Here is a 22,342-nt window from a genome sequence, read left to right on the forward strand (position 1 = left end):
GCCTGTGCGTAGCTGTGTGTCTATGTGTATTGTATTGCATTGTATTGTATTACTTTTGCAGAGCAGTCCACAATCAGTCGTGGCTATTATTGCCCCAATTCTTAAGGTAATGGGTAAAATCATTCAGGTTGCAGTCAGCTCAGTCATCGGTCATTGCCATAAAGAAGTAAGAGCATTTGCACACACAGCCTGGACTACATCCCGCGACCCACACACTGGGACGCTCTTACAATGTCATGTAACAGGAGCTCTCACAGCTCGCGCGACACGCCGCCTGTGTCTGTGTCTGGTGTGTCTGTGTCTGTGTCTGTGTCTGTGTCTGTGTCTGTGTCTGTGTCTGTGTCTGTGTCTGGTGTGTCTGTGTCTGTGTCTGGTGTGTCTGTGTCTGTGTCTGGTGTGTCTGTGTCTGTAACTGGTGTGTCTGTGTCTGTGTCTGTGTCTGGTGTGTCTGTGTCTGTCTGTGTCTGTGTCTATGTCTGTGTCTGGTGTGTCTGTGTCTGTCTGTGTCTGTGTCTATGTCTGTGTCTGGTGTGTCTGTTTCTGTGTCTGGTGTGTCTGTGTCTGTCTGTCTGTGTGTGTCGCCGTCGTTAGTGTCGCTCTCGGCTCCGCTCGTTAATGTCGTCGGCCCGACGAGTCCCTCGTTATCTCGCATGACGTCGGCGTATCGCCGCCTTGTTTTGGACTCAAACCGGGCCTAATTTGCGGCGGAGCGGCCACCCGGCCACGAGAGGGAGCTCAGGGGGGAGAGACGGGCCGCGCTGCAGCTGTGGGCCGGTAGCGGAGGGAGACGGGAGAGACAGGGAGACGGGACCGCCGTGGGCCGTTAGCGCAGAGACAAGGGAGACGGGACCGCCGTGGGCCGGTAGCGCAGAGACAAGGGAGACGGGACCGTCGTGGGCCGGTAGCCGAGAGAGACGGGAGAGACAAGGAGACGGGACCGCGGCCGTGGGCCGGTAGCTAAGGGAGATGGGAGAGACAGGGAGACACAGGACCGCCATGGGCCGGTAGCTAAGGGAGACGGGATTGCCGTGTGTCGGTTGCCGAGAGAGACGGACGCAGGACCACCGAACAAGCGCCTCGAATGAGTGTCATGACTCATGAGTGACAAGAGTGTCGGTTTCAGTCTACAGCCGTGATGGTTTTATTAAGCGAATCTGCAAACATTTATACCTTCCTACTGATGATATATGTAGTTAATTCAGAAATTGAGCAAAGCTCATTCATCGTATAGTTCGTATTTTGTAAGGCATAGTAATGCATACCTTGCATTCTGATGGTGTCCATATTTTAATTCCAACGAGCATTTTCACATATTGTATGCATTGGACATGCGGGCAATTTCAAACGAGGTGTATAGTGCATAGGTAATGATTTCATTATCCAGTTGCCGCGTAGTTTTAAATGTAACATGTGTAGCGGGTAGCGCCCCCACTGTCGCCTTTGACGAGGCGTCAGCGCGGCCGCGGGGAGGAACTGAATCCAATTCCCGGTACCACCCTTCCTTCGCGGCTGCGAGATGCCTGCAGGACACGCATATGGAGACAAATCCATGAGACCTTAATGGCATAATGCTACGATGGGCCCGCGATCACTCTGGCATGTGTTCACGCAACAACACCTGACCTGATTGCCGCGCGAATCTTTCGGTCCCGGACGTTACGGCCGCAGGCAGAGCGAAGAAATTGTGTGTTCCTTTTGGACTGTGTTTGGTTGATCTGTTACCACCTCCGTCTGTGCTACCTCCCACTGCCACCGCCCGGAGGCAGGTCGGCAGTACTGTGTGTAGGGTCCCCTGCCGCTGCCCAGAGGCAGGTCGGCAGTACTGTGCGCCTGTCCCCCTGCCGCTGCCCGGAGGCAGGTCGACCCATTCCGGGCCCACCGCCGCCTCTCCGCTGCAGGACGGCTGTAATGGGCGCCGGGCCGAACATGGAAATCGGAGCCGTCCGCTGGCGGCCGGTCCATTACCACCTGGCCGGCGGTAATCAGCCCGGCCCAGTCACACCCCTTTGATCGGCTCGAACAAAGCCGCCGGCCGCCGCCGCCGCCACTGCCTCCCGGCGTGGTGACGAGCTGCGGGCGCGGTATCTATCTCCGGTAACAGCGCCGCGCTTCCGCGAGTCTCTCAGTTGCAGTCGCAGGGCTGGCCTCCCCGTAACTCAGGTACGGGTGCAGGCCGCAGGGCCGGCCGGGTAACTCAGGTACGGGTGCGGTCACAGAGGGGACCGTGACCCAGGTACTCTATATACGGCTCCAGTCGCAGAGATGACCTCTCTGTGACCTACGCACGGCGGTGGTCTGACCTCCCGTGACCCAGGGGCCCGCGGCCGGCGGCCGTGCGTGCGCGGCGGAGCGCGGCCGTTCGGTTAAATTTGACCCCGTCCCCCTGTCGGCCGCGGCCCAGCCAGCGCGCCGGAGGCATTGTCGTCTCGACGGCCGGCCTCATCTATCTGTCGGCCACCGATATCATGCAAGGGGCAGTCGCCTGTCCGCGGCGCGCGCACAAAACGAACGGCTGACTGTTCTCAGACTGGTCTTCCTCCTTGGCCCCAGAAAAATGTCCCCAGCCCGGGCAGCCAGACACTGTCTTGACCTGACCTCCCTTCTTCCCTGGCACCAAACAGATGTCCCCAGTCCAGGTAGCCAGACCTGACCTGACCTGACCTGACCTGATATCATCCCCAGCTCGGGCAAATGTCCCCAGCCCAGGCAGTCAAGCACTGACCTGACCTGACCTGACCTCCTCTGATCCCATGGGCAGCTAGCCACTGACCTGACATGAGCTCTGCTGATCCCAGACAGATGTCCCCAGCCCAGGCAGTCTGACGCTGACGGCTCCCCTCTTTCCTAGCCCAAGGCAGCTGCTGCCAGCCGGGATTCAGAGCCGGCCGTCATCAGAATAAAGACGGGGGAGGCGAGCTCGGGCGGCTAAAAGGCCATTACGTCCGGCAGTGGGCCATAGGCCGCCGGCAGATGGCTCATATTGGACCAGTTGACCGAGGCCCCTTCCGAGGGGCCGAACCGCCGTACTCGGACAATCTTTACGGCACAGCCGGGAGTGCGGTGCTAGACGACGGCCGACCTATGATTACGAACGATATGGCCATTTGCTTACTTGGAGTGGTCGGATTGTCTAATTGCGTTTTTCAGCTGAATGGCCCGGGCTGCCTTTGCATACCTACAAACGAGATGTATTGGCTCAGACTAGGGCAGTCTTCGCCAAGACAAAACAAAGCTAGAGCGGAAGTGGTGGACCGATTCAGCTTCACTTTAACGGTTTCAAATGAATGTTTTTCGATTGATAATTATGATGCCTAGATATGATGAACGTGCTGCGTTAAGCTTATTTCTTTTCTCTCGCCATTAGTGTGCCTTCTAGCAATAGTAAGCACCTCGCCTTGGCATTTTGATATATCTGTCTACCTTCACACCGTTTTTTATCATGATATAATATTTTAATTATTATCGCATTTGAACTTAGCCGTCGGAAAATGTTCTACAAAAATAATTTTCACAAAAGTTCCCGTCGCCGCCTCCACCCGCCTCCACGGGTATAATCCTCCCCGGGGTCAGAGTTTCCGCCAATTTCGTGTCCCATGCCCCTCCCGGCCGCCCCCGCCCCTCCCCGGTCCCCGCCAACCATCCACACCACTTCCATTAGCTTTGCAAAGTTTTGACGTTTCCAGGGATGTTGGCGACCAGAGAAGAGCTTTATCCAGTAAGTGGCTGCATTTCCCCCTTCTATGGCGGCCATTATGTGGGAGAGCCGTTCGGTGTCGCCGCCAGTCAGTCGCCGCCCGCCGCCGGTGGTGGCCGCGCGCCGCGCGCCGCTTTCAGCCGCCGCCGCGCCGCCGACGCCGCCGCACTCAGCCATAAGTAACGCTTCAGTTTGTGTTTGGGACACTATAGCGTTGTCGGCGGCGCGGCACCGTCCTCAGCGGAGAGTGGAGAGCCACTCCGGCCGGGCTCGGGCTGGGGATGTGACCCGACCGCGCAGTTTTAGCAGGGACGGAGACCAAGGTCAACTGAGTGCGAAGCAGTTACTTTGCGCAACGTTGTCACACTCCTGAATGTGATCTCGTTCTTCTTCCTACTAAGTTGTGTTTTTGAAGGGAGTTGAAGAGTAACTTATCGAACAAACTGAACTATAACCACATGGGTCCGACTTGGCTCATAGAGTTGTTGCTATTCGGTTCTCGGTCCGGTCATATGTGCGGCGCTTCCGAAATATTCCTCCCTAAGAATGATCAAGTCTCTGTACTCTGTAGTCTGATGGTCTCTGAGGTCTGAAGTCAGATGCCACTCAGGTAGCCTCCTGCAGTGAGTTGGTCGCCTACACGGCTGGGCCCCTGCTGGCGGCCCTGGCTGAAGCTCGCCTCACTGCCGAGCCGAGCCGAACCCGCGATACCGATCGTGGAATTCCTGAGCGCTGATCTAATGGAGGCAATTAGGCGCATTGTGCGGCCGGGTTACCGACTGGCCCTAATGAAGTCGCTCCGAGTCGTGTCAGAGAGATGTAACCGGCGCGCTGATGAGGGGTGCGGGACGGGAGATGAGGTGCTGAAGGGCCACTGATTGAACGAGTCAGCCGCCAGTGTCGGGCTGGGCGGCGGATACCATCGGTTTGAGGCACTCCGAGTGTCCGGTGAATACTGCCGAGTGCCCGGTGATGCCAATATGGCCTTATTGCTTGATATTGGCGGGAGGAAATGATACGTAATCTTGGATGGGTATAAAATATGTGTAGAGGGATACAAATGTGTGACTTCACTGCTGTTGCTGACATATACCTCAACCTGTACGTTAGCAGCTCGCCGCTCTCGCTGTGGCCACCTGTTCAGGCCAACTGACAGGGGTGGGAGGAAATGTGGGGGATATCGCGCATCGCGCCCGGGAGATGGCCGCGCCGGCGGCCTGATTGGCCCGGTAAAAGGCCGGCAAACCGACTGATCAATCTCACTGCCGAAGGGCGGCCTCGCAGTGCGCACTGCGACAGTGTCCACGTCGGCGACCTTTGACTTTAGGCTGACTGTGCCCAATAACCGGCACTCAGATGGCCGCGTCAGAGATTTGCTGGCCTGCCGGAGTGCAGCCGGGAGGCTGGAGTGTTCTTACTGTGACCGCAGAGAGCGTTTGTCGCCGGAGACTATAAATAGCCTCGTCGATGGAGAGACTGTTGGCTGCTTTTACGACGCACTGACGGCGAGCGCCATCATTGTTAGGGTCTCTCAGGCCGGCCGGGCGGAGAGCGCCGGTCGCCGGCTCGGCACCGTGTCGCCGTTTTAGCAGCCCCGTCTCCCGTCCGGCCGGCCGGCGGCGCGGACCGCGGCGGTGACTTTCTGAAGTAATGGTGCAGCTTGCCTGAATGGCAGGATTTCCTGAAGCGGCCACCAGTGCGCCAGAATGGATTGGCCATCTCGGGTATCGGCGGCCTCTCCGCCAAATGGGATATTGCGGCCGGCCGGGCGGACACGGGCCAGCTGGGCAGCCGGGCGGCTGGGTGGCTGGGCAGCAGGGCGGCTGGGTGGCTTGGCAGACCAGCAGACTGGCAATTCGGCAGCTCGACAACTGGGCAGCTGGACAGCCTGGCAGCTCAACGGCGAGGTAGCTGGGTAGCTAGATAGCTGGTAGCTGAGCAGCTGAGTGGATTGGCAGCTGTGCCTGCGCTTTGCGCCCACCGCTGCCGAGTAGAGTGGCCCTCCAGCCCTCGCTGCCCCCAGGCGCTGGGGTCGTATCGGACCATTATCCCCATATAACCGGATGTTCGCACGAATGGTCCAAGTGCGCTGCCGAACTGCAATGCGGCTCGCTGCGGTGCGTATTGCCATTGTCTATTGCCACACCGCCGTGTCTAGAGTGATGAGAGACACGCTCCAGCGCACCGCCGATAGAACAGCAGTGGTCTGAATGGGAACACCATTGCGTGTCTGGGCCGCCCGTCTGGAAATAGGCGGTATGAGCGGTGCGGATCCGCGTTGGGCGCCCTTTGCAGGATCCGGCCTCTGTCGATAGATGACTAATGGACGGTTCAGGTGAGGCAAGCACCATCATACAGCGTCTGTGCGCTGCTGAAATTAACCTGTAGAAAGCGAGGTCTTGAGCGCTTGCACGACGTACATTGGTACCTATTTTTGCATATTTATTTTGGCTACAATGCCGTCCACATTCCAATCTAATAGTGGGTTTTCAGTCGAGGCAATGGTAAAAGTGATTGAGTATGCTTCCAAGGCAATGGATGAAGAATCACTGAGGTTCAAAATAAACATGATCCTTACATTAATTACTTCTTATGATGATGATCAGATGACAGATAACCGGTTTCTAACATGTCGCCGTACCGTTGTCGCCTTTGCTCTGGTATGGAGGTTTTCACGTCACCAACCACCGACGTGAGTGTCACCTAAATCTGATTACCAGTTCTGTGCAGTCAGCTGCCTTCCGACGACAGAGACCAACCGCGGCCGATTGGTGTGTTATGTATGTGTACGTACTTCATCTACTGGCAGCGTTGGCTGTCCCGGCGCCCCTGTCCCTCGATACCAGCTCTGTACCAGTCTCCGGCGCCCTGTCCCTCTGTACCAGCTCTGTACCAGTCTCCGGCGCCCTGTCCCTCTGTACCAGCTATGTACCAGTCTCCAGCGCCCCTGTCCCTCTGTACCAGCTCTGTTGTACCAGTCTCCGGCGCCCCTGTCCCCTCTATACCAGCCCTGTATCAGTCTCCATCACCCCCCCCCCCCCTGGATCAGCCGGCGACCATGGCCGAGCGGCAGCCGCCGGCGCACTTTAATGAGATGCTGATTGACCAGGCAGGGCCATAGGCCGATGTGCGAGCCGGGCCCGGCCAATTCCCTAAATCAACACTGCTCGCCGGAGCCGCCGCGATGAAATGCAAATATGGATGGCGGCGGCCGTCTGTTGCGAGCGACTATCTCCCACAGCGTGCCGCCGCTGCAGGGTGGGAAGGACCGGCGTCATGAGCTCGACCGGAGCACGGCTGTAAGCGCCGGGAAATGGCAGCCAACTAGACGGTGGACGATATGGAGAGCAGATTTATTGACTGATAGATGAACAAACGGAGTAGTAGCAGTGAAATGTAACGGCACTGTCATTGGTTTTGTAAGCAAGCTGTTGGTAGAGGGATACGAGAGAAACAGAGAAAAGGGAGGGAGGGAGGGAGAGAAAGAGAGACCCTCTATCGGACCGGTCTTGTGTGACTTGTGACTGGTGACACATCTTGTACCTAACCCATTGACACTGAACTCTGTTCTGTCTCCGCCCGATTGACGAGTGTCTGAGTCGATCGGACGATCGTCAGAGCATGCAGGGGCGGGGGGAGGGGGTGACGCTCTGTGACGTCCAGCTAACACCCGGGCCCATGTCAACCTATGAATATCAGCGTCATAAGCGCGACGTTATTCATTCATCCGTGCGGCGGTGTCGGCCATTCGTTTGGTTCTGTCACAGAGCGGATTTTGGGGACGGATTGGACTCGGTGGTTGGGTTCCGTGGTGGGCCCCAGCTTTTACTCATCGCCTGGAGGCCGATCGAAAACATTTTGAATTTATATAAATGCAATGAAAACCCTAAGCCTCATGCTAATAATTGTATTCAAAATAGGGCCAAGAAAATGAGACTCATTTTCTTGGCCCTATTTTGAATACAATTATTAGCATGAGGCTTAGGGTTTTCATTGCATTTATATATATAATCATGAGCCTTAAAACCGCGCTTTCTTTCAACATTTTGAATTAATTAATTTTAATTTAATTTAATTTAATAACATTTTGAACCATTAACTTATCAACCTGAGTAAAAGATAAAATGACTTTAAAGTCCCACTTATTTTGAATTAAGTTAATTTTCACTTATATATGACGCTTTAACAGGTACCTACTGCTTGAAAAGAGAGCATGCAAACTGTCGCACCACTTTTGTCTGTTCTCTGTCGCTAGATGTCGCCGGTGGTGTGCGCCGGAAGGTAGGCTGTGCCGCAGCACTCCCGCTGAGCGTTACCACCTATATCGGTTTTCTGTCGCTAGATGTCGCCGGTGATGTGCGCCGGAAGGTAGGCTGTGCCGCAGCGCTCCCATTCCCAGCTGTGTCTCGTATGTTGTTTTTTTTTGTCGCTAGATGTCGCTGGCAGTGTGCGCCGGAAGATAGGCTGCGCCGCAGCGCTCCCATTCCCAGTGGTGTCTCGTATGTTGGTTTTCTGTCGCTAGATGTCGCTGGCAGTGTGCGCCGGAAGATAGGCTGCGCCGCAGCGCTCGCCGCCGAACGCAGCGGCGGCGGCCCCTCTGCCCGTCCGCTCACGGGCGCGCCACTCCAAGGCCGACTGCCGGCTGCGGCGGCTACTTGTGTAGCGCAGGTGTTTGGCCGGTGAGTTATTGGAATTACAGCCGCGCCCACCCAGCTGCAGGCGCGATTTATTCGAGTTTCACCGCCATTGGCGCGGGGACTTATCGCTCACGGCTTGTGCGGTTTTCAGCGTTCACACCGGCCAACCATTCTTTCAGGCGTTCCGTTTCGTTACATCGCACAAGTAACACTCGCCACCCTCATGAGTCACATCACACAGCGCCGCCTCAGTCGCGCCGCGGGCCCCCGGATTGCGCCCGCGTCATTCTCACACTATTACCGGCGGCACACGTCGGGCTCCCAGCCGGCGGCGCGCTGCGGCTTTCCAAGGCGAGCACTGCAGCTCGGTGGCGCACGTGAGGCGGCGCGCGGCCCCTCGTCTAATTAGGCTGGCCGGAGGTGTGTGGAGTGCCGGCCGACGCCGGGCTACCGGCCGCCCAATTAGACGAGTGGCCGGTCCGTGCCGCCTGCCGACTGCAGGTGTGCACTGTGGGTACGGACTGGTGCACAGGTCTGCCGTCGAGCGGACAGCCAGCCGACACAGTCCGTGGGGGGACATCGGCGGCGTCCAGTAATACAATTCAAAATGAAAAGGCTTGCATGAGCCTAGCCAATTGCATAGCCATGGAAATTGTTCACGCTTCACACGACAGCTATCTGATAAGAAAATGCACCTTTCTTTTTTGCCTTAGGAGGGCCAATTCGGGCAATGTCGAATCAGCTGGAAATCCAACCTAGCCTGTGTCCAGTGCTTGATGCTATCGACATTCTTTTGGTCAGTTAGTGCTTAATGTTACAAACCGTAACATAGCTAGTGCATTTTGAGTTTTGTTGTACGAACATTTGAAACATTCGCCTCACAGGGAATTTCCCATGTCATCTCCATCTTCCTGTCATGTTTGAGTGCATGCCCTCTAATCTACCTGCTTTCAGTAATGTTAAACTAGCGTGAACAACGTCCGTTTGTTATTGTTGAATATTTCCCTGTGGCGGACATTCATCATTGCTGTTACCGTAAGCTTAGTGTCGGGCTTTTCGCGAATACATGCTGGACGTTGGATTAAAAACACTCAAAATACTAACGCCCTGATTACCCTCGCCTTATGGCTGGTTTGTTATTAAACCGGCGGGCTTTCAATCAGCGTATGTATCTTCCAATTACCTGGGTGGCTCAGTGTGGTCACTACCAAACACAGAGCCCAGGTACCTGACATGGAAGCTGGGCAATCAAGTAAGGCAGGGCCAGAACGGCTTTAGATGCAGGGGCACAGGGGCGGCTTCATGATGCCCATCAGCAATTGTAATTAATGAATGACTCCTCCCTCACTTTAGTTTTCATTTCCCTTCGTTTAAAAACTAGCTAATTAGATGTGCACGGCTGCGAAATGGTCGTGAAAGTAGAGATATGGTCGTTAGCAGTTCTTTGCCTTCTGTATGTCACATTGTCTACATTTCCAGCTGTGGATAATCGTCAGCCTTGTAAGGACAACTGAGTCAAGGGGAACAGTAACATACTGCAGACTTATAATATACGTGCAGACTGCAGACTCAGTGAGTTGGCAGTCCAGCTGGGTCAGCAGGGCGGCCACGGACTGCCGCCAGGACTGATCACCAGGGCGGCCACGGACTGTTCGGCAGGACTGATCGGCAGGGCGACCACGGACTGATCGCCAGGACTGATCGGCAGGACTGATCAGCAGGGCGCGAGACACGGACTGCCACCAGGACTAATCAGCGGGGCAGTTCGCTCCGGCGTGGCGGTCTGTCTCTGAAGGCTCGGTCCCTCAGTCGGTCTTTGGTCCCAGATCGGTCTGATGGTCCGGGATCGGTCCAGTGGGGGTCTGACTGTGGTTTGCGATCCGTCCCGTTTTTGCCCTGTCATCCCGATCGGTCGGTCCGAGATTGGTCCGGTGGTCCGCCTGTGGTCCGAGACTGGTCCAGTGGTCCGCCTGTGGTCCGAGACTGGTCCGGTGGTCCGCCCGCCGGGCCGGTGGTCCGCCCGCCCCGCGTGGTCCGCCCGGCCCCGTCTGAAGCGGGGCTCGGTCTGTGCAGATCCGGCGGCTGGCCGGCTCTTCATGTCGCCCCGATATTGAATTTGCCGACCGACTGGCCGATGGTGGGCGCAGTCCGTCTAATTTTCCGCTCATCGGTTAGCGCGCCGGGTGGACGGGGCTGGCGCCTGGGACCGGTACTGACTGCGCCGCGCCGCGCGGCGCCGGCAGCCCCCTCTGAGGGAATGGAGGGTGCGAGGTGTAGGGACAGGGGAGGTGCGGCAGACAGACGCCGGGACAGACGCCGTCACACACACCATCACCCGCCGACCTCAGAGTAATCGGCTGATATCACCGGCATTATTCTGGCGAACAGTTCCTAGAGCGAGTACCGTAAGTGGTTCCGGTAACCCTAATGGAAAGCTGATGAGGTTATGAACATAATGGGTAAGGGCAGCCACGTATGTAATGGGCCCGAAAAAATGCCGGGAGCAAACTCATTACGTGATCAACCCTACGAGAATGCAACCCTACATGAGGCAAGAACATTTTATACGAGATCATTCCTGATTCGACGTGAAATGCCGATTCTGATTTTTAATTGATTGGAAGATTGCTTACATATGTCGGTCTAATGATGCTGATGATTCAATACATGAACCGCGAAAGGCCAGCGAGTGCTTTCAGGGTACAGGACGCTGGCCCCACTGTCGGTACAGCCCCCTCGGTCCCCGCTGTCGGTACATACAGCCTGCCCGGTCCCCCACTGTCGGTACAGCCCCCTCGGCCCCCACTGTCGGTACAGCCCCCTCGGTCCCCACTGTCAGTACAGCCCGCCCGGTCCCCGCTGGCGGTACAGAGCTCGCTCCCCCGCTGGTGGTATATACAGCCCCCTCGGTCCCCCACTGTCGGTACAGTCCGCTCCGTACCCCGACCCCGCCCGGCTTGTCGCCACTCCCCGCGGGAGGCGGCTCCCAGCACGGCACGCCGGGGAGCGGCGGGAGGGGAACTCCCCGCGGGAGGCGGCTCCCAGCACGGCACGCCGGGAGCGGCGGGAGGGGACCGGCCGGCTGATTGCTCGCGCGGGGAGGCAGGGGAGCATTGCGTGCCGTCCATGATCGCCTCTATGTGTTACGCTAATTGGGTGCGCGCGGCGGGTAAACATGCATTAGCGCCGTCCGGTATAAGGTGTCCAAGTTTGACGGCCGCTGATTAGCTCTGCCAAAGTGGAGCGCGACTCGGCGCCCCGACGCCGGCTCTGAGCCCGACCAAATTGTTTTTACATCCATTAATGCATTAAGGGTGACCAATACCGAGAGTGGAGCGACGCTCGGAAAGCTATGTTTGTTAATGCGCAATCAGGCGCTGGGACACGCAGTGGCAGCCGGCCGGTCTGCCCGGCTGGTGATGGTCAGTGGTCGCCGGGGGTGAGGTGTTTAAATGTCCGACGGTCGGCCGGTCTGCCCCGCAGTGGTGGTCAGCGGGGGCGGGTCGGGAGGGGTGTTTAAATGTTCGGTGGCGGCCGGTCTGCTCGGCTGGTGATCAGCGGGGGCGGGGAGGGGGAGGGGGTGTTTAAATGTCCGGCACCGGCAGTAGCAGAGCGGCAGTCGCACTCACCGGATGGGAATCGATTACACAAAAACCGCAGGGGTCTGCAACCGTGATCGTCAGCGAATTGCCGGCATGTGTGACGCTGTGGGGGGGGGGGGGGAGTCAGAGCGGCTTTGTGCCGTTACCTCTTTACCAGGTCATATTTGTGACACTTAAAAGCAGATGTCAGTGAGAGTAGCACTGCAGCACTGTTCATATTGCTTAGTACTGAAATGTCGAGTACCCCCGATGCTTTAAGCCCACACTATCATCTTGCAATAAAAACAGCGCCTCAGAGTCTTTTGGCTCCTTATTCCGTAAGTGTCAAATCACCCTCTGCCGGAATTGATTACCAAATTTAGCAAAATAGCTAGCTGGCGTAATAGCCAATAGATGACACCACTAAATCCCTTTTGTAGGTCCGTGACAACAATGCAGCAATTGTCCAACTGGCAGCCAACAAAGGCCACCGATCCAATTAGTTGTTCATATTTTGCGCCGCTGCGTCCTTCCCCGCGCCACTCTCCGCTGAGCGGCCGAACAAAATGAAAAGCACACAACATACGAGAAAATGAATTATAGACCCAGAAACGGCAAACAGTCCCGTACCGGTAAGATAATAGAATTTTTGATTAGGTAGTTAATGGAAAGACGGGGTCATTCATCGATGTTTGATGGTGTTGTACGGCGGCCCGAGACGGGCCGATTGGCTGCGGCGAGTGGGTGAATTTCCCATCGCGCCGCGGCCGGACGCCGACAAATGGGATTTATTCAGCATTAGCTGATTGGCCCGGTGTCGAGGTCTGTACGCAGGTGTGGTCGGCGGACGGCGGCAGCGGCCGTCTCCGTACCCGGGGGAGATGGCAGAGGTGTCTGTGCTGGTCCCTGACCAGAGCCCCCGGTCCAGCGGCCGGGAAGGAGAGATTAATCCGAATGGGCCGGGGCTCGCATTGTGACTGTCGGGTTCGCCAGTGCGTGGGCTTAACAGTGAGCATACCCTGGGCTGAGCTGTGGGTGCCGTAATACATACCTTTGGTCGATCGGCTTCCGCGGCGTCGCGCAGGTTGCGCCCTGCGGAGATCGTGCTCAGTTCAGACCTCGCTCAGTGTCAGCCGTACAAACGGTGCTGGGAATCGCCAATCAGCGCCGGCGCGCCGGGCTAATTAGCCGGTGACCGGAGAGCGGGTGCAGCCGTCGCGGACACGCCAATTAGCAGGCGGCGGCGGTTAATTAACCCGCAGAGCTGGCGGCCGACACCAGTCCGTAAACGCTCCGGACCGCGACCGGACGGGATGAGGTGCGAGACGACTGCCTCTGATCTGATGCGCCGCTCCGCGCGGTCCGCTGTGTGATCTGACGCGGTCCGGTGTGTGATCTGACGTGGTCCGATGTGACGGTCCGCGTGTGATCTGACGTGGTCCGCTGTGTGATCTGACGTGGTCCGGTGTGTGTTCTGACACGGTCCGGTGTGTGTGTGATCTGACGTGGTCCGATGTGACGGTCCGCTGTGTGATCTGACGTGGTCCGCTGTGTGATCTGACGCGGTCCGGTGTGTGTTCTTACGAGGTCCGGTGTGTGTGATCTGACGTGGTCCGATGTGACGGTCCGCGTGTGATCTGACGTGGTCCGCTGTGTGATCTGACGCGGTCCGGTGTGTGTTCTTACGAGGTCCGGTGTGTGTGATCTGACGTGGTCCGCTGTGACGGTCCGCGTGTGATCTGACGTGGTCCGCTGTGTGATCTGACGCGGTCCGGTGTGTGTTCTTACGAGGTCCGGTGTGTGTTCTTACGAGGTCCGGTGTGTGTGTGATCTGACGTGGTCCGATGTGACGGTCCGCTGTGTGATCTGACGTGGTCCGCTGTGTGATCTGACGCGGTCCGGTGTGTGTTCTTACGAGGTCCGGTGTGTGTGATCTGACGTGGTCCGATGTGACGGTCCGCGTGTGATCTGACGTGGTCCGCTGTGTGATCTGACGCGGTCCGGTGTGTGTTCTTACGAGGTCCGGTGTGTGTTCTGACACGGTCCGCTGTGACGGTCCGCCGTGTGATCTGACGCGGTCCGGTGTGTGATCTGACGCGGTCCGGTGTGTGTTCTTACGAGGTCCGGTGTGTGTTCTTACGAGGTCCGGTGTGTGTGTGATCTGACGTGGTCCGATGTGACGGTCCGCTGTGTGATCTGACGTGGTCCGCTGTGTGATCTGACGCGGTCCGGTGTGTGTTCTTACGAGGTCCGGTGTGTGTGATCTGACGTGGTCCGATGTGACGGTCCGCGTGTGATCTGACGTGGTCCGCTGTGTGATCTGACGCGGTCCGGTGTGTGTTCTTACGAGGTCCGGTGTGTGTGATCTGACGTGGTCCGATGTGACGGTCCGCTGTGTGATCTGAGGCGGTCCGGTGTGACGGTTCGCGGTCCGGTGTGGTGGGGCTGGCCGGTGGGCTGTCTCCGGGCACGGTACTCGCCGCCGCACGGTTCTCTCCTTGACACGGTACTCATCGTGACACGGTACTCGCCGTGTCGCGGTACTCGCCGTGTCACGGTTCTCTCCTTGACACGGTACTCGCAGTGTCACGGTACTCGCCGTTTCGGGGTACTCGCTGTCACAGCGGGGCGCGCGTCTGACCGGACCCGTCTGTTTCAGGTCGTCAGCGGCGAGCGCAGTCATGCATAATAGCAACGGTCAGTGTCTGAAGACCCGGACCATGTCGGGCGGCCAGCTGATTGGCGCCAACATCGACAGTATCGGTGAGTGCTCTATGGGTGTTGCGAGTGTCAGGGAGTGTCTGAGTGTCGGATGGTGTCTGGACTCGGGGGAATTTTGAGTGGGAGGTGCTTCTATAAGTTTCAGGGAAGCGCTCAAAGAGGGATACCTGCAGGGAAGTCCCGGCTGCCTCGCTAATGTGTGGGTATGCGAATGCTAAGTAGCGTGTCAGGTATGTTGGAGAGATGCAGAACTCTGTCGGCCGGCCGGGAACTCTGCCCGTCTGCGGCTCTGCCTCGCCTTCGCTGCCGGGACCGGAGCAGCCGCCAATTTCGGGGCCAGCTGCGCCCCTGATGCCGGCCATCTGAGCAGTCGGTACGTGGGCCGGGGCGCGTGCCCGGCGGCCGGCACCATGGGGACCAGGTTCGTGATAACGGCCGGCGCGCGGCGCTGGTTTCGTGATCACGGGTCGTGTTGACCGTTCGTCTCTTCATGTCGCGCCGCACCTGCTCCTATTTTTGTCAGCGGCCCTAATTGGCCACTAATCGCCGCCGGACATCAGGAGCAAATTTACTCACGCCCCTCCGTGTGCCGGAGCCCGGCTAAGGGTCTGACGTTGAGCCGACTTTGGAGCTGGACAGGGTGTTCAAACACCACACCCTGTGTCTCTATAATTGGCTGTTAATTTCACGTTCCTTAGAGACTGCAAGTGCTCATGGAACTGATACTAATCGCCTACAGTAAGCCGGCGGCCACGACAGCGCGAATGTCTGCTGCTCGCAGCTCCTGGTCCGCTCCGTGTTTCCTGCCTTGCTCCATCTGCCGGCGGACCGAGGCGTCACAGCCACTGCGACTCCCTACAGCCCCCGCGGTCCCTCCGACGGCCCCCGCTACCCCGGTTCCTTCCAACGGACCCCCGCCACCCTGGTTCTTGCCGACGGACCCCCGCTACCCCGCGGTCCCTCCGTTGGGTCTCCGTCACCCTGCGGTCCTTCCGACGGACTCCCGCCGTCCTGCATCCTTCCGTCACCCTCTGCGCCGGCGGATGTTTGCCAGCAGCGCCACAATGCAGCGCTGGAGCCGACAGAGCCGGCGCGCAACAGACGAAAGCGGCGCGCGAGAAGTGCCGCCGCGCGGACGGGTGCGGCGCGCTCGGCTGGTGACCAGCCGAACGGATGCGGTGTGTCCGCGGCTGGTGACCAGCCGAACAGAGGGGGTGTGTCCGCGGCTGATGACCAGCCGAACAGAGGGGGTGTGTCCGCGGCTGATGACCAGCCGAACAGAGGGGGTGTGTCCGCGGCTGATGACTAGCCGAACAGAGGCGGTGTGTCCGCGGCTGATGACCAGCCGAACAGAGGGGGCGTGTCCGCGGCTGGTGACCAGCCGAACAGAGGGGGTGTGTCCGCGGCTGGTGACCAGCCGAACAGAGGGGTGACCGCTTTCGGTGACCGCTTTCGTCTGTTGCGCGTCGGCTTTGTCCGCTCCAGCGCTGCATTGTGGCGTTTCTGGCAAACATCCGCCGGCGCAGAGGGTGACGGAAGGATGCAGGACGGCGGGGGTCCGTTGGAAGGAACCAGGGTAGCGGGGGTCCGTCGGACGGAACCAGCGGACGGAACCGTCGTGTGTCCGCGGCTGATGACCAGCCGAACAGAGGGGGCGTGTCCGCGGCTGATGGTCGCTGACGACAAAAGGGTGGCGGTCCGCAACCGATTATAAAATGTCAACTGTGTTCACACTGCATACCTCTATTTTATAAGGAAATTGATCGTGCAAACCAATACAGTAAAATGCACATAAACACTAAAAATAACTTCCTAAGATAAATCCGTGTTACGTTTCGTCATAAGCCTTGTTCAGCGCGTCTGTCGGAGCTGGTGCCGCTCGGGTCGGAACTAACTATTTGGTGGTGTTCGGGCCAGAACTGGTGCCGGTAATTTGACAGAGTGGGCTGTTGACCTCCAGCAGTGGCGTCCTGCCGTCACGGTCAGTGACGTCCTGCCGTCAGTGACGTCCTGCCGTCAGTGGCGTCCTGCCGTCAGTGACGTCCTGCCGTCAGTGACGTCCTGCCGTCAGTGACGTCCTGCCGTCATTGACGTCCTGCCGTCAGTGACGTCCTGCCCCAACCGAGCCGCCGCGCCGGTCCCGCCGCCGCCGCGCTGAGCTAGCCCGTTCGGCCGGCGGCGCTCTAATGGCTGTTCCTTGTCGGGCCCGCTCTGTCCATGTTCGACCTATCCGTACTCGGATCAGCATGCACCCTCTACATGGAATTCGAATTTAAAAGTCAATCATTTTTTATTAAATTGGTGGCGGTCGATGTGGCGAGCTGGCGCCAGCTCTCGTCATAGGTGGAGTGAGGATTGTCGAGTGCCGGACCGCCGTTCATCGGCTGGGCCGGGGCGCAGCTGGGGGACGCAGAGTGGAACGGTGGCTCCCAGTTCTGAGGTCCCGCCGCCGATCCTCAAGTGGGAGTCCGGTCCTGACGTGTGACGCCGCCGGTGCTGACGTGGCGCGCCGCCGGTGCTGACGTGTGACGCCGTCGTTGCTGACGTGGCGCGCCGCCGGTGCGGTGTGAGTGGATACAGATGGGCCCACCGCCAGTCGCTGGGCGGTCCGCATGTTGTCGGTCTGAGAGCTACAACCTGTGAGCTGAGTAACAGGAGCTGTTGAACACACCACAGGACATCCGACATGATGGCATGCTGGGGTTCGGTTACATAAAGACGCGTTTCACCGGCGAGCCTGCACTGCAGCCATTACTCATTATGCTGCATATTTCACGGCTAAAGTTACCTCCTTGCGCGCGGTAGATCTGGTTCTCATACCAGCCTTTCATTCCGTTCTGCTTCTGCGTCATTGCGAGAGGGTCAGACAGAATGGACGGTGCTCTCCTCCTCACACACACACACACACACATACACACCCACACGACGTTTTGGCACTTCAGGATGGCCTCGGGGACCTGGGCTCATTCCTCTGACCCGCACGTGCCGGGCCCGGCCGCGCGCCCACCCCCGTGGCACAACTTTGCCACTCGGCTGAGTGGGCAATGCACGGTGCGCTGGGCGGCGAAAGCGGCGCACTTGGGCAACAATGGCGCGGCGGTGCGAGCCCGTTTGTCGCCCGCATCGCCGCCACCGACCCACCCTAATCCCAATTCTTCCGGAATTCATTCTTCATTGCGGGAAATTGGCCTGTCAAAATCTAATTTATCTTGAATGCTCGTTTATTTGTGGCTCTTTTATATTAATGGATATGAAATTTTATTCGCTAAATTGATGGAAGGGGTAATAGATTGTGCCGTCTGGCGGCGGCTGAGGCTGCACACATTGCCTGTCTGTCCTGGTGTCGGGGCCGGGAGCTGCGTTTAGCTGCAGCGCCCTAAACAATGGCTGGCCGCCGTCGGTAGCCAGCCAGGACACCATGGAACCAGGATACGTTACTGACTGGCGAGTGGCGCAGCAGTACCGACTGGGACGCTGGAACCGGTACCAGCCCGGACTCGGGTACCAGACCGGTACCGGCTGGGACAACATCCCACAACAAACATCACACATTGCAACACCTCACATCATCAGCAGCAAGATTTACAGCAGCAAGTATGAATATTCTACCCCCTTTCTGGACACCCTTGCCTTGTTAATCGGACGCCACATGAGCCGAATTAAAGTAAAGTTTGCTTCTCTCTCTTGCTTGGGTCAGAATTAAATAGTTGACAGTAAAGTAAAGTAAAACGAAAGATCTGGGTCATTGCCAGCCTTAGTAATTTCCCCTTCCCTGGCGGTTGCCTTAAGGCCGCCCCACACTGGAACTCGCATGCGGGTTGCGAGTTTTTGGGTTTTCGGGTTTCTTCAAAATCAAATGATATCATCTAAGCTGAGTGACCCATACTACCATCTAACAAGCGAGTCCGTGCATGTTTTAGCTTGCGAGCCACCTTGCATCGCATTCCAAAAGTTGATTTTGAGTCAACTTTCGATTTTCCTCGCTGCGAGGTCTGCGAGTCCTGCGAGGTTTGCAGGTTTTTCGTTGGAGCCGAATTTTGGTTCGTTGCGCTGGTATTGCGACTATATGTAATTTTCTGAAGGTGTACCGGCTTCACTGCATTCTTAACCCGCGCACCGACGGGGGTCTGCACCAACTTCGCACCGACGGGGGGGGGGCGGATGACCGCCCCCCCCCTGAGATCTCGAGAACGAAGCAAGATAGCGACAAGCGGTAAACGGCATCGGATACGCACGGCCAAGATCTACAATTTTTACTAGGGTCATTTTCAGGTCAGGTCAAAGATGACGTCACAGGGGTCGAAAAAGTCAAAATGGCGGCGCTAGATATGGAGAGTTTTTCTCGAATAACTTTCGAATTAGTCAAGATAGGAACAAACTAAGGGCATCATCGTGATCCTCCCGTCAATCTGCATCGAATGATATATATGTTGACCTCGAAAGGTCAAGGTCAAAGGTTGACCTCAGATCACGTGACCTCGAGGTCATCATGTATATCATTCGATGCGTCTTGACGAGCTGAACACAATGAGACCATCCACGCGTCTGTATCTTGTTCCTGTACGGAGTTATTGGCCAAAAACCTTTGGTGACCTTTGATGACGTCACATGACCTCACAGCTGCCCAACAGCAAAACAGACCTCAAGGTAGTGAAGGTTGATCGTATATGAAGTCATGTATGGTATATGGGGCCATTCCGACCCGTTTTAGTGGTAAAAACAGGGAGTTGATTTTTCCCCCATTGACTTATAATGGGGAGGTCGCGAAATTGACCTGACCTTAGGTCACCGATATCAAAATTCCGAGATATACAAATTGTAGCTACTAATGACCTAATAATATCCTGCGACTTTCAAAGGCCTCCGACATCTACTGTAGCTGTGGCACGGTGACAAAGTTGCAAAAAAGTGACTTGAGGTTGGGTCATTCAAAGTGACCTGGTGACCTGACCTTAAAAGGTAGGAAGTTCAAACTTGCACACCATGTGTAAAATTGATGAGGTTATAGTCAATCCAAATTTCGCGGCGCTACGCGCCGCGGTTTTCCCGCTATTTGCGAAAAACCTCAGGGGGGGGGGGCGGATATCCGACCCCCCCCCGTCGGTGCGCGGGTTAAAGTTACCATAAAGGTACGGTCTAATCACTCTATGAATTAGTATTATGCCCGCAAATTCAAAACCCGCAAACTCGCAACCCGCATGCGAGGTCCAGTGTGGGGCGGCCTTTAGGCATGCCGGGAAGACTAAATTAAAAAAAAAAAAAACGTTACCCCGGTACGGACAGCTGATCCGGAGCGGCCATCACGACCGTCGGAATGTATAGGCTGTGTCCCGATTCCGACGGACCCGTCCCTGTCGCCGCCCTTCTGCAGCCCGTAATCCGTCCCTGTCGCCGCCTATGGTCCGTGTTCCGTGCCCTGTCGCCGCCTATGGTCCGTGTTCCGTGCCCTGTGCCGCCTATGGTCCGTGTTCCGTGCCCTGTCGCCGCCTATGGTCCGTGTTCCGCGCCCTGTCGCCGCCTATGGTCCGTGTTCCGTGCCACGGCGGCCGACGCTGCAGGTCGTACTCCCTACGCTGTAGAACCACCTTTTGCTGCTATTGGCGGTCCTGCACTGAAAACTTTTTTACCATTTCCTGAAGGGTAAACCCGCCATAGCATGGTAGCTTGACACACAGACGTTTTTTACCACCTTCCAGATGGTAAATTTTACTCTTTCATGAAGAGTAAACTCGCCAGGGAGGGGTAACATGACACACAGACGTTTTTTACCATCTTCTGAATGGTAAACTCTTTTGATTTACTCTTGTCTAGAGTGTAACATTTTTTGGGTTACACTCTTTGAAAGGGTAAATCTTTAACGGAACCCTTTTCTAGGGAGTAACGCATCGCCTACTCTGTGCTTTACCCTCCTACAGAGAGTATATTCTTCTGGCCTACCCTTTGTCACATGGTAATGTTTACTCTTTCCTTTAGTGTAAACCCCCCAGAGGATGGTAACAGACTCACAGACGCTTCCTTCAGAAGCTTCACGAAGCTTCTGTTAACCGGAGCTCACCAACTAAAAAAAAAAACATGCTTCAAGAGCAACAATGTATATTTGGCTTCCGTACAAACAATACGAGGGGCACACCAGCCATGAACATTGTGAGACTCTTCACTTATTCATACGAATTTATACAAAGCGTTCAGCAATGCACAAGCGATGAATAAACACCACGATACAACTTGAATGCAATTTGAATATGAATACCTACAAGACATTCACCGCCCTCATATTGGATAAGGCACAGCGCACAATATTTGAAGTGAGCGACGGCGTTCCTGGGTGGTAGCCCGTCTGCGTGAGATAATGAGACTGGATCACTACAGTACAAGTCTTTTTCAAAGTCACCAACAAAATGCATAAACTTGTAGCATCACAACAAAATTAATGTACGTACTCACAACACTAGGCCACGTGGCCGTGCACGGGGTCCTGTTAACCAGGTCAAATTAGCACCACTCAACGGCACGCAATGCTCTAGCACATCGGTACTTACAATAAAATGTCCACAGAGGCTCTATAGGCGTTGAACAGCACACAAGCACAATCACCAACGGCCACGCCGCGCGGCACCGACACTGCTCACATCCGCTCTCGGAGACCAACGGCCGAAAACTGACAGATGCGCGCGGCCTTCAAACCGCAAACGGCCGATCTCGTTTCTGATTGGCTGACTGGTTCCATTTCAAATATCATCTTCACGAGGGTAAACAAGATCCACGCATGAAACGACTATCTGTACACGAGTCACGATACCCAGAAGGAAAGAGTTTTCATGATGTTCTGGATCGCGAGAGTAATATTGATATTTACATGGTAATAATACTCTTCGCTGGCGAATAAGTTCATATTAACCACGTACCGTTACTATGCACATAATGGTAGCAGCGAGTTACCCTTTCAATATACTCTTATCTTGCGGGTTTGATGAGAATGAACCCTCCAGGAGGTAGTAAAAAAGTTTTGAGTGTGGCTCGGCCCAGTGTGTATTCGTACGACATCGTCGTATGTGTCCAGTGCCGAGCCGGTTCGACACAACTTGAGGCGGCTGTCCTGTGCGATCCGACACTCATCACCGACATAGTCATGTAGAGTGTAGATGCCAAGGCCCTATATACTGTAGATGCCATTAGTCACCGGCGTGGTATGCTCGGATGAGTCGGCACCTCCTTTGCAAAATAATGTCATATGTCTGCTTCTGCTGCAGGAACCTGCCCGTGCTCGGTTTGCTTTTGGAATGTTTACGACTGACCACCGTGGTCGGTGCTTAGTTAGCAGAATGCACCATTACCGACACCTTGCTGAGGGTGTCAACAGTGTCAACAGCACGGCTGCTGGCTGGGACTGATCTGTCCGTCATGTACTGGTCTGTCCGCCAGTAAGGTAGCGCGGCCGCGCCGCCGACTCCGATCGGGACCAGAACCACCCGGGGAAGAGTAGGATCTGCATGTCACCTGGCCGGTGCATAATTGCGGCTGATTGCCATTCATAAGTGACACTGTCGGCCTGCGGCCGCGGGCGCCGGGCGCTGCTGGGGCGATCGCGTGGGGCCCGCTGGTGACTGATCACTGGACCCCAAGGCCCGACGCACGGATGAAGTATCGACCCAATGACCTTCACACATGCAGTTATCTTCCCTGGCAGCCAAACGTGCCCATGGCGGTAT

At 56.5% G+C, this 22,342-nt stretch overlaps 1 protein-coding gene across 2 annotated transcripts in view; it reads left to right on the forward strand.

Moving 5' to 3' along the window:
- Positions 1-22,342, forward strand: part of LOC122363761 (LIM domain only protein 3-like) — an 85,865-nt gene that overhangs the window by 28,796 nt on the left and 34,727 nt on the right. For both annotated transcript variants that reach the window (XM_043333378.1, XM_043333380.1), the window contains exon 3: positions 14,572-14,675. In XM_043333378.1, coding sequence (XP_043189313.1) covers positions 14,594-14,675 — 82 coding nt within the window. In that variant the 5' untranslated portion in view covers positions 14,572-14,593. The remainder of the gene's footprint in view (positions 1-14,571; positions 14,676-22,342) is intronic.

Source organism: Amphibalanus amphitrite, unplaced genomic scaffold, assembly GCF_019059575.1.
Source record: "Amphibalanus amphitrite isolate SeventyFive unplaced genomic scaffold, NRLGWU_Aamphi_draft 000638F_arrow, whole genome shotgun sequence".
In the NCBI taxonomy this organism is placed as follows: Eukaryota; Metazoa; Arthropoda; class Thecostraca; order Balanomorpha; family Balanidae; genus Amphibalanus; species Amphibalanus amphitrite.